General features: G+C 37.2%; 1 protein-coding gene across 5 annotated transcripts in view; it reads right to left on the bottom strand.

Moving 5' to 3' along the window:
* Positions 1–12,068, bottom strand: part of sema3aa (sema domain, immunoglobulin domain (Ig), short basic domain, secreted, (semaphorin) 3Aa) — a 132,318-nt gene that overhangs the window by 26,964 nt on the left and 93,286 nt on the right. For 4 of the 5 annotated variants that reach the window (XM_073869139.1, XM_073869142.1, XM_073869140.1 and 1 more), the window contains 2 exons: positions 7,287–7,447; positions 2,934–2,996 (listed from right to left, as the gene is read on the bottom strand). In XM_073869139.1, coding sequence (XP_073725240.1) covers positions 2,934–2,996; positions 7,287–7,445 — 222 coding nt within the window. In that variant the 5' untranslated portion in view covers positions 7,446–7,447. Of the gene's footprint in view, positions 1–2,933; positions 2,997–7,286; positions 7,448–7,981; positions 8,219–12,068 lie in introns of those variants that run through there. The other variant, XM_073869138.1, reaches the window with a different exon arrangement.

The raw sequence follows: 12,068 nt of genomic DNA, 5'->3' as shown, positions 1-12,068 counted from the left end.
AGCGAATCATTTGCATGACACGAAGTTAAATCCCGCGAGTAATCTGGAGCGAGTAACGCGATGCCCAGCGTCTGGTGTGTACGTAGCATAACTCACTGCTGAACTACCCACACCCATCATTTGTTGGTTCAATAATATAGTTGATGATGTCAAGTAGGGGGTGGAGTACTAATTAATCTGTTCAGATCGATTTAATGTCAGATTATTTCTGTAAATAACGTACATTGCATAAAGACTGCTTTTGTTGTCGTGTTTTATTTCTCTGTTGTTTAATTTCAAGATATTTCATTCATTCTGAAGTTTCCTTCTACGTCACTCATTCCAGGGATTCCCCAGGGTCTTAAAGCTTGTAGCTCAATTTTTAAAAACAGCGCTTTGATTATGTTTACCATTGAAATGGACTTTATATATATTTAGTAGTGATGCAACAATACACTTAGTTCACGGTTCAATACATATTTCGGTTCTTGTTCACGGTTTACGGTTCGGTTCTGATGCCCTGGCCTATTAAACTGTTTTTAATTATTCTATGCTTAGGTAACAGGAACATTGAGATGTTAAGAAGAAAAAAATACTGGTTTTAATTGCAGTCCTCTTTATTTTATGTAAATGAAAAAATCATCTTACATTTTCTAGTGTATTGATACAATAATATAAGATATAATTAAATAAAGACATTTAAAAATGATATCCTGTTCAAACTGGGGAACATGTGAATTCGTTACATTACATAAATTGGCCATTTTATATACCTGTACTTAGTAAATTAAACTTTACATTGTAAATGAAGGCTATACCTTACTGCACTACTGTTAAGTCCAACATCATGCTGTCTGTGTTAGAAAGCAAAAATGCGTTCCTCAAACAACATTACTGGTGGGATTTATTTTAGCATCATGCGCATTCTCTTCTTGAGTTGAACTTTTTCAACTTGCGCAGAAGACGTGTTTGAGGCAAATAACGCGCATTTGCATCAATGGTAAATGGTAAATGGACTGCATTTATATAGCGCTTTCATAGACCAATGGCCATCCAAAGCGCTTTACATATTGCCTCACATTCACCCATTCAAGCACACATTCATACACCGACGGCGGTGTCAACCATGCAAGGCGCCATCCAGCTCGTCGGGAGCAGCTGGGGTTAGGTGTCTTACTCAAGGACACCTCGACACTTGGTCAGGTGGAGCCGGGGATTGAACCACAAACCTTCCGATTTGTAGACAACCTACATGAACCACTCGACCACTGCCGCCAATAACAAGCCCAATTTGCGTCATTCGCATTTCCCCACGCGAATTTGCATCTTTACATTGATGTTGTATGTAATCTACACGCGCAAATAATTAATCCACACCTCAGATTTAAAAGTCAGTCGTTCTGCTGCTTTTTGTTGTCGTATTTCTGTTGGGTGTGTGTGCACGCGAATGAAATCTGACACCAGCATTGCAAGCAGAGTTCAAGCAGAGTTAACGCAGCTAGCGCACAGTGACTGGATATCTACTCGCTGTGGCGTTTATAAGAGTGCAGATCACGTGCATGCGCACATTAACAAAAGTGCAGGGAATATAAAACTGACAGATTTGGATGGATAAACCGAAAAACCGCAATTCACCTGCGCGTATTGGACCGTGGGGGTCGAACCGAACGGTTCAATAATGTATTGAGAATTGTGGCATCCCTAATATTTAGAATGACGGATATATAATGCACTGCATGTTGCTTGGTTATTTTGTTCAAAAGCATGATCAATCTACAAGTCTACACGTCATACTAACTAGAAACTAGTTCAAGATAATTGATCAAGAAGATTGCAAGAAAAATTTGTGCATGTCTATAAAAAAGGCACACGATCTACAGTATGAATGTAATTTTGTTGGTGTTAACTTGGTCATGTCGTCTGGAGGCAACCCTGCACCATAGAAATGTAACACTGAATGGACAAAGCTACAAAAAGCACCGCTAAAACGTCAAAACCTCTCAGTTTCAAATGAAACACACCAAGAGTTCGTACCAGCTGTCGTTCTGGGCTTGTTTTTGCTTCGGCCAGCCAAGCCAAATGTGAGAACGAAGAGATTTACGGTCGTGGAAATGAAAACGTGTTGGTAATACCCTGATCAAGCATTCATGCTCGCCTGCTAGCAGCTTTCAAGAACTCCAGAACAAACATTTTCACAGCACGCAAAAGCCTAAATCTGGGCTGGGTAAATTTAGTGGCTGGTGCATGTAATGCCATACAAATACCACATATTGTAAGCGTGTGATCGCTTGCACGTAATTGTAATATAAGGTGACTGTATTTAACAGTGTGTGTCTCAGAAGTAGGTCTGGTGAGTTATCTGTGATAATCCTGCTCCCCTTTTGCCCCCCATCTCGGTGAGAACCCAGCCGTGAAATTACCATCAGATACAACACACATGCACATAACTCTAGGTAGATATATAAAAGATTTCTGATGTATAGAAAGGCAAGGGTTGCATTCTGGGAATTTAACTCAATATAAAAGTGTACAAAAGCAAAACTTAATCTTTAAGTGTAACTTTGATCACACCCAAGCACAAATACACACATGTTATTCAGTAATGGAGCTCATAAGTAACATACTGTATGCTTATAGTTAAAGTCAATAATGTTACATTATAGGTTTTAGATTTGTAAAAACTGGGATATTTTCAACCTAGCGCTGGGTCAAGAAGGGACCCAAAGGCTGGGGTCTTCCCTTTTTTTAACCCAACCCTGCATTTTTAAACTGCACACATAATGTAAGTTTATAGTTCAAGCTATTACACATAAAAATAAACACTCTTGAAAAGTACAAGACCAAACGGTACAAAGTTGTAACCAATCAACTCCTGTAAGGGCCACACACCATTTCAAAGAGGTTGATGGAATTTCGGGGTACAGGGGAGTTAGTTTAATTACGTCAACACTTACCCCCAGGTCTTTTCCAGCCCATTTGCATTCATCACGTTTTGAAGGCGTGGCAGGCCAGGCGATCTATAAAACAGTGCAAGACAGAATGTGTGAGAATGTGAACACACAAAAACGTGCATGACCGACTATGACGCTCCGTGTGAAACCTGGCTGTAAAATAAGCAACGACTGCTGCCCGTCGTCCTTCTGCCACCTCCATCTGTGACAAGGATGGTGATAGAGGATAAAAACTACAATTTGTTTTATCACACGAGAGACTTTGAATCATACGCACTTACAAAAATATTTTTGGAGTGTCACACTTACACTCCATCTATACCTATTTACAATATGTTTAAAACTAAAAAACAAGATTGCAGTAATTGATGGATAATATATGAAGCTTTTATGATCTCATACTGTATGTATTGAATAATAACATTGAATGTGTTTTTTATGCATTTGGCAGTCGCTTTTATCCAAATTTACTTACATTGCAAGGTTACAAGGAATCAATTTTTTATCATTATGTTCATTGGGTTCAAACCATAGACTGTAAAAAAAGATGGACGACGCGACGTCGCCTCCCACCATTGTAATGAATTGAAGCCAAAAATGTCCGACCACGGTCGCCGCCATGTTACGTAAAAACGTCAGTTTGGAGCCGAGGCATGCGCAGAAGGAATCGTCCGTGAAGCCAGAGGCGGAGCCGCGGTATCAAACTTCCGCCCAAACGCTCGCGCAGCCAATTCAACCACTCCAATCATAGCGACACGCCCCGTTTCTCTAGCATCAAATTACAAGCTAAAATGAAACTTATCACAAAAATTAACACTTGAACATATATCAGCGTGATAACAACTACTTGAAAGGACCAAAACCATCTTTCGAAAACTTTTATTGGAAGTGTAAATATTTTTTTTATTTAGAGCAAAGTCATATTCATTTGAATGGAGAGGGCGGGGTTATGACTTGTACTGCAGCCAGCCACCAGGGGGCGATCAAAGAGCCAGAGGCTTCACTTTTCAAGGCTTATGAGGCACACCCGGTTCAAACCCAAGACCTTTGGCAGTGTTACAATAATACAGGAGCACAAATGAGTGACCTGCTTCATCATTTTTGGTAACTTGAACCTAGAAACAAACCAAGTTTTATTTATTACAGTAAATAAATCAAGCAACATATCTGCAATAATTGACCATATAAACATCATACGATTAATGTAACGAACACTGAGATATTGTTTATATAAATTGTGCATAACATTGTGCTGTTTAACTCTTTCCCCGCCATTGATGAGTTATCTCGTCAATTAAGAGAAAACGCTTCCCTGCCAATGACGAGTATTTCCGGCAATCCTTAATACCGCTGTTATCCACCAGGTGGTGCTCTTACCCAACTTATACAACCCAGAAGCAACGCCTCACGTGAAAGAGATCAGATTCAGAGCGATTCTCAAAACATACACGAGGTTCTTACTCTAAGTAAAAGTCCTTCACAAAATGGGAATTATCTCAGCTTTTTACTCAAAATTTGGTGTTTTTGAAGAAACCTACCCATATTTGAGAAGTGATAAGAGGAGAAATAATCAAGGTAGGATGAAACTTTTTTTTTGAAAGCAGAAGCTCTGTTCTTTCATGTGATATAATGTATGTTTATATATTTAAAAAATATTAAGGCATTAAACTTTTGTGAAAATCATGAAAAATGCCGGGGCTGGCTGGGAAAGAGTTAAAAAAGTGATTCAAAAACAACACTATTAAAATAAAGCCAAAAGTTGTATTATTCATATACAAGGGGGAAAATAAGTATTTGACACATCAGCATTTTTATCAGTAAGGGGATTTCTAAGTGGATTACACCCACTGATCTATATAAATGACTGGATTGCGCATGACGTCACACTTCTGAAGCCACCGCGCCGCCATGTTGGTATACCCAGACGTTCTATTAAATCAATGGACGTTGTCAGATTTTAATGATAAAACATCACTTTACTCGTCTTCGTTTTTATATGTGAAGTTACCCTGTACATTATTACAACACAAACGTCCAAAGCATGTTAATAGTTATTTACTGAAAGTTGTACATTTTGTGTTTTAAACAGTTATTATACATTCATCTTCATTACAGTATCAGATCAGCAGACAGACCGCAGCATATTTAGTATAAATGACAATAAACGTGCTCATTCTGAAATCTAAATAAATAATCATGCTTTGTACCGTATGTGCATGCAATAATTTGCTAGTTTTGTAATTATGTTATCTAAACTTACAAGTTACCTAAACTTATTTAGAGAAATAACGCTGACCGTCACCGTGTAGCTGAATGTCAAAAAAAACTTTATTTATACCCGTGTCATTAACAAATGCAACAGACACACTCACCTTAACGGTTTTTTATAAATCCATTATCCTGGCCCATTAAAACATAAACATTGCAAATAACACCAGAATTAACAATTAATTTATGTACACATATCCTAAAAATTAACCTTGTGTAACTGATACGCTGTAAAGGGGGTAAATTTTGATCATGATTTTGAATGGAAGTCAATGACGCTCTCTGCCGGTTGGGTATACTAAGATGGCGGCTCGAACTCTGCGCTGGCTTCACCTCACGCAGTTACGTCAAGCGTTCTATGCGCAATCCAGTCATTTATATAGATCAGTGATTACACCAGATGTAGCCATCAATACAAAGAAATCAGAACATTTAGGTATACAAGTTGAGTCATAATAAATAAAGTGAATTGACACAAGGAATAAGTACTGAACACATGAAGAGAAGGACTAGGACTAAAGCAGCTGATATCAATTAGTACTGATAGGGTGCAGGGTTTCTCTTTCAATACTGACAGATTTCATGTGATCCCCTGGCTTTCTATGCCTTTTTGCACTTTGTTCTCTTCATGTGTTCAATACTTATTCCCTGTGTTATTTCACTTTATTTATTATGACTCAACTTGTATACTTAAATGTTCTGATTTCTTTCTATGAATTCAATATTTGGCTTGTACATCTGGTGGAAATTTTGTGTCAATAGCCCACTTAGAAATCCCCTTACTGATAAAAATGCTGATGCTTCAAATACTTATTTTCCCCGCTGTACACCAACCTATAGTCCTACTGACATTTCATGCCAGCCTCTCCTACCCGAATATACAATGGTTTATATTCTGCATTATCTTTCTCCATGATCTGCTAAGGTATTCTGTCCGTGAAAGTAATTTGGTTAATTACAATAATTTGCCAAACCACTAGTTTCAGCTTCTTATCTCTGAACGATGGCATTGCTGAAGTGTGTGTGTATGTAAGAGACAGAGAGAGAGAGAGAGAGCGAGCGAGAGAGAAAGAGACATTATGGTACAGATATGATCAAGGAATTAGAAACAGACAGTCCGAGATCACATAAGCAGATGTAAAGAAAAGAAAAATGAATGCAGATCCGGTCTGGGCAGAAAATAAGACATGGAGGTCTCAGATGACCCCAGCTTTGTCTGACTATACCAGGGGTCTCCAACCTTTTTGTAAGCAAGGGCTACCACATTGAATAAAAAGAAACTTGAGGGCTACTTTTTTGATATAGTCTACTCTTGTTGATTTTATTTTACTTGTTGATATGTTTTATCATTGTTTAAAATGTTAACATACATAAAAGAAGCCAAGCTAATAAAAATAAAAATTGAGGCTATTAACGCATTCACCGCCATTGACGAGTTATCTCGTCATTTATGAGTTAATATTTAACTAATAAATATGCCTTTCTGGACGAATTTCAAAGTAAAAGTGTAATACCGCTTTTATCCACCAGATGGCGCCAAGCCGAATTTATCAAAAACGGAAGTTAAAAAGATTTAATGATTTATTTTAACTGCCTTTATGTTTGATAGTCATTCTGAGTCTGATCTCTAACATAAATTCCTTTACAAAAATGCAATTTTTTAAGCTTTTTGCTCAAAATGTTGTATTTTTGAAGAGAATTTCAGTGGTTAAATTAAGTAGAAAAAGTAAATATATAATGAAACGTTTTTTTCCCTATTTTGTTTGTTTGTTTATTGTTTGTTTGAAAGCAGAGGGTGTGTTCTTTAATTTGATATAATTTGTATGTTTATATATTTATAGAAAATAATTTTTCCTGCAAGGAATTTTGTGAAAATTTTGTTAAAATCACAAACATGCAGATGGGCAAGTTTTCTTAAAAAGGCTGGTGGTGAATGAGTTAATAGACTGTGCCCACAGACTCCGTGTGGGCAACCTGATGCCCGCGGGCACCATGTTGGAGACCACTGGACTATACAATCCTTCACTCATATAGCAAATGTATTTAGTGATCTAATGTTTTGTGTGTGTGTGTGTGTGTGTGTGTTACCAGCTTGACGTCTCTGTTGATGTTGACCAAGTCAAAAGACAAGACGTGGTCCTCTGCTCCAACCAATAATCTCCCTTTCTCTTCATCCAATAGGAACGTGTCGTAACTTGAACTGTTTGCAAAACCGGTGAAAGTCAGCAGATTACTGGAATCTAGCATTTCTGAAAGACCAAAAAAAGAAACATAAGCATTGGAGAAATCACATTTGCCAGACATTTGTATCAGACTAGCAATACGTTAAGCAAGAACATCTCACGATGCACTACACAAAACATTTCAAAAAGTTTACAATTATTTATTTACAGTCTGTGTATATAAACATGCACATATAAACAAACGACTAACTCGTAACAACCCTTGAACCGTTATATATTTTAATGTCCCTGTTGAACTTCATGCTACATTTTACCGCCTAAATAAATCACAGTATCCTCACAAAAAGTTTGAATAATAACACAAACAAAAGCAATAATAATGTACCCATATCATGAACAAGATATGCATTTATTATACTATTATTATTCCCACCACTAGCATCCACTAACACCAGAGGAACAACCACTCAAGTAAATCTGCTATCGTGTTGACAGTTAGCCTGACACAAAACAGACCGTCTCACAATAATCGGTAAAAGCAGAATAAACTACACGTTATGAAGTGAGAATGATAAGAATGACTAGAAATGACTCGCAGACCAGAACATCTGCCCATGAGAGAAGGTGGGGTCGACATCTCCGCAACGTTTTTGCAACACGCAAACAATTAATAATCGACAGTGACATGCAAAGACTGCAGTTTCTCTCTCTCGAGTACATCGATCCATTCTTATATTAGCCATCTGCGTTCCCCTCCGCTATGATTCTGGACATCTGTGTGGTTGTGGGAGAGAGAACGGGCGAGCGAGCGAGAGAAAGTGTTAAAGAGAAACAGACCATCCATCCTTTGCGTGTATCAACAACACTGCATATCAAATATAGAGCAGTATTCCCACAAGAACAAATGCACAATGGGCACAGCTCGGATTGGCCCTTTCAACAGCATTTATTTTCGCTTTCTAACACAAGAGTTTTATTAACCAATCCAAAGCTATTTAAATATATATGAATGCCAGGGCTCTCTGACCGAAACAATTTATTGAATATATTATTTTCTACATGGTACCAAGCTGTCATTGGGGCACTGCCTTTTATAAAAGGTCCTAATATGAACCATTTAGCTAAAGACACACACACACATATATAGTAGCCTACCTTTGATGTACTAATATGAACTCTTAAAGGAAAACACCACCGTTTTTTAATATTTTACTATGTTCTTACCTCAACTTAGACTAATTAATCCATACCTATCTTTTTTTCAATGCGTGCACTTAATCTTTGTTCAGCGCCTCGTGAATGTGTTAGCATTTAGCTTAGCCCCATTCATTCCTTAGGATCCAAACAGGAATTTAAAAGCCACCAAACACTTCCGTGTTTTCCCTATTTAAAGAAGAGTAGTTACACAAGTAAGTATGGTGGCACAAAATAAAACTTTTGTTTGGAGCCATAGAAATGAATGGGGCTAGGCTAAATGCTAACGCATTCACGAGGTGCTGTACAAAGATTAAGTGCACGCATTGAAAAAAGACAGGTTTGTATTAATTCATCTAAGTTGAGGTAAAAACATAGTAAAATATTGAAAAACGGTGGTGTTTTCCTTTAACGTGCACATATGTACTTTTTAAAAAGATACTGCCCCATTGATAGCATTTTTGACAATTTTTCTGACAGCGTTTGCACAGGAAAACATAGTCAGACTGACTGACTGACTGACTGTATTTGACTGCTTATTACGCTATTGCATAAAAGAAAATCAACTTTACATGTAAATGCAGATGTAAATTATTATGAATCATTATGCACAGAAAGAGACGTTGATTGATTGATGTGACATAAAGGGAAATATGTGTCATGGGAAAGAGCCGCATACGGAAATATTTGACTGCAATTGCCATTATTGACCAATCAGAATAGGTTATTGCAGAGGGATGATTATAGATCTGTTTTTTATACACTATAAATGCCGTTTTGGAATTGTTGGATGATTTTTTTTGTGTGTAACACTGTGTTCTCTTTAAATTTACCCAGCGCTTGGTTTGCAACTAAACTGCTTTTAAACCAGACTTTTATGAAGTGAAGTTTCACAATATGTGTGAAAATACTGAAAGCACAGCCTTAAACTGTTTTCTAAGCTCATTGAGGTCATCTGCTACATCTGCTACATATTGTATACAAAATTTTACAGTCTGATGCCATAGGAAAACAAAGCAAAGCACTTCTCATATTGTTCTCCTTAAGATGAATCGCTTTATTGTTTTCTTTATTTTTCTAAGGCGCATTGGATAAAAGCATCTGCTAAATTCTTTCATACAAATGTCATTTCAAAGTTCGAATAACGTTTACGTAAGGTGACCAGACGTCCACATTTTCCGGACTGGAGCTGTCCCCGTTTTATAGCACATCCAAAACAACCAGCAAATACACTGAAAAAGACCAATCAACATTTAGCCTTTGGAGTATCATGTAATGATTATTTTCACCAGCAGAGGAAGCTGTGAGTTACACTTATTACTTGGTTGCGCGCCACTGCTTTAGCAATGAAGAATTTACTACAAGACACATGAGGAGGCGTCATTAAGTTATCATCAATCAAGTTGTCATAATAAATAAAAACAGTCAAAGTCAAAGTTATCAGGCATAAAGGTACTAACTACTCATGTTAAATAAAAAAAGTAACTTTTGTATCCTTAGAAGTAACTTTGATGAGGTACGTCATATCTATGCATTGTATAGAAGAAAAAAAGAAAGAATTAGATTTACAGAAATTGTTCAATTAATTGAATTAGAAATCCACAACAATAAAAAAAACAATTGATGAGATTTTAATGATATTTTATGCAGTTTTCATTTTAAAAATCTTAGGCTTTAACATGAAAATGGTTAAACAAACTCAGAATCACAAGATTAGTTTCAAGCTGACAAAACCAAGCCAATGTGACCAGACAAGCTATTTTCATGGTACCCAAAACCTAGGATTTGCACATACTAATAATAAACTTACCTGGATAACCAACTAAATCAGCTTTATGGTATAGGCCCCTGGTCACCTTAGTTTATGGTTTATTAGACTGTCAGAAATCCATTTTTACTGGTGCTTTACAACCAAAGCCCCTTTAAGGAAGTCGTGCCATTTGGCGGCCATGTTTGCAACGCCTCCAGGCAGTTATTTCAGTCATGCAAGATTAAAGTCCTACTTAAAAGTCTACTTGGATTGATATCTCTAAAATCGCATGATAAAATCAAATTAAACAAACAAACAATTAAACCTGACATCAACTGTACCATAACTTTTGTTGTTTAAGCTCAAACTGAACTAAAAATACCTTCTCTCAATGCCGTTTCATCTACTGCGCATGTGCACAGGTTGGAAGTGCCTTACATGACTCTGTATCTAGCCCCTCCCCCAGAGAATAATCAGTCTGTATCGATTGATAATTGGTTGTTTTAACTGAAAGGCGGGACTTCCTGTTACACAGCGGCCATATTGAGCGTAGCATAGAGCTCCTGTAGTCCACGTCACGCAGCCTATACTCTGCCCTTTTGGCAGGCAATCGTAGCGCTTGAGGACTGTAGCATTGGTTTCGATAGTGGTTGAACAATAACTTTAAAGTGCACATATTTCATTGCTAAAAACACATTATTTTCCACGTACTGTACATTTTTGTAGCTTCAGATTTCACTCTCTTCCTGAAACGGACTGATTTGAAAAGCACTGTGTCCCTGATTGGCCAGCTAATCTGTACGTTGTGACTGGACTAAATACCTCTGACATCAGCAGGAAATGTGACGCTCCTTACCATGTTTGAAAGCTTCGCTCACAATGCAATGCTAACAGGAGTTAACTTACAGGCTGTGAGTCTGAAGCGAGAGGAATTATGATAATGTCGATCTAGTCTCCGTCAACAAGCCCAGGAAGTAAACTGTTGCCTACAATCCGTGTGTTTGTTGTAGTCCTAGAAAAGAGATTTACATTGAGATGATAACTTGCGTCATCGTGTACTTTGGGGTTTGTACCTGTTGCATATCATTAACATATACTAATACACACTTACACACCAAAGGAAATGTAAAATCATAAATCGGATAATTGGTGCTCTTTAAACCAGACTATTTAACCTTACTATTTCAACATCTTGTATAAGGTTGTTATGTTAAATAGTAACCCTGAAATTACTTGATAAAAGTTTAAAATGTGAAAAATAAGCTGATAAACGTTAAAAGGCATTATAGGGATCTCTCACTGTATGTTTCATCTATTAAGTTTTGGATGTACATATCTATATTTTTTTTAATTAAAGTACGCAGTGAACTGTTGCCATGAAACTCTTGCTGGCATCATTCATTTCATATTCGCTCCCGGCTGTCCTTGCCTGCCAGTATGGTGGCGTAAACAAAATGGGTCAAGTGACGGTCGGACCTCTATTGCCCCCTATTAGTAGTAGTAGCGGTGCCCAATCGTGTTATTTACAATATCTTTGTTCACAACTCCAGACATCATCATCAGAATCTGTAATGCAACATCAAGAACAAAATATCCAAAAAAGTCAATAGATATAAAAAAGTTTTAGATGCGTTCTAGGTTTTTTATCCAGATCCTTCAACTTTTAGTCTGAAGTGAAAAATCATACTGATTTCCTCCAGAATAGATCAAAGTTCATACCATTTTTCTCTCTCTCTCTACTTT

This window comes from Misgurnus anguillicaudatus, chromosome 1, assembly GCF_027580225.2.
Source record: "Misgurnus anguillicaudatus chromosome 1, ASM2758022v2, whole genome shotgun sequence".
NCBI classification, from domain to species: domain Eukaryota; kingdom Metazoa; phylum Chordata; class Actinopteri; order Cypriniformes; family Cobitidae; genus Misgurnus; species Misgurnus anguillicaudatus.
Note: the sequence above shows the minus strand (reverse complement) of the source record. Positions and strands in the feature narration are given on the sequence as shown.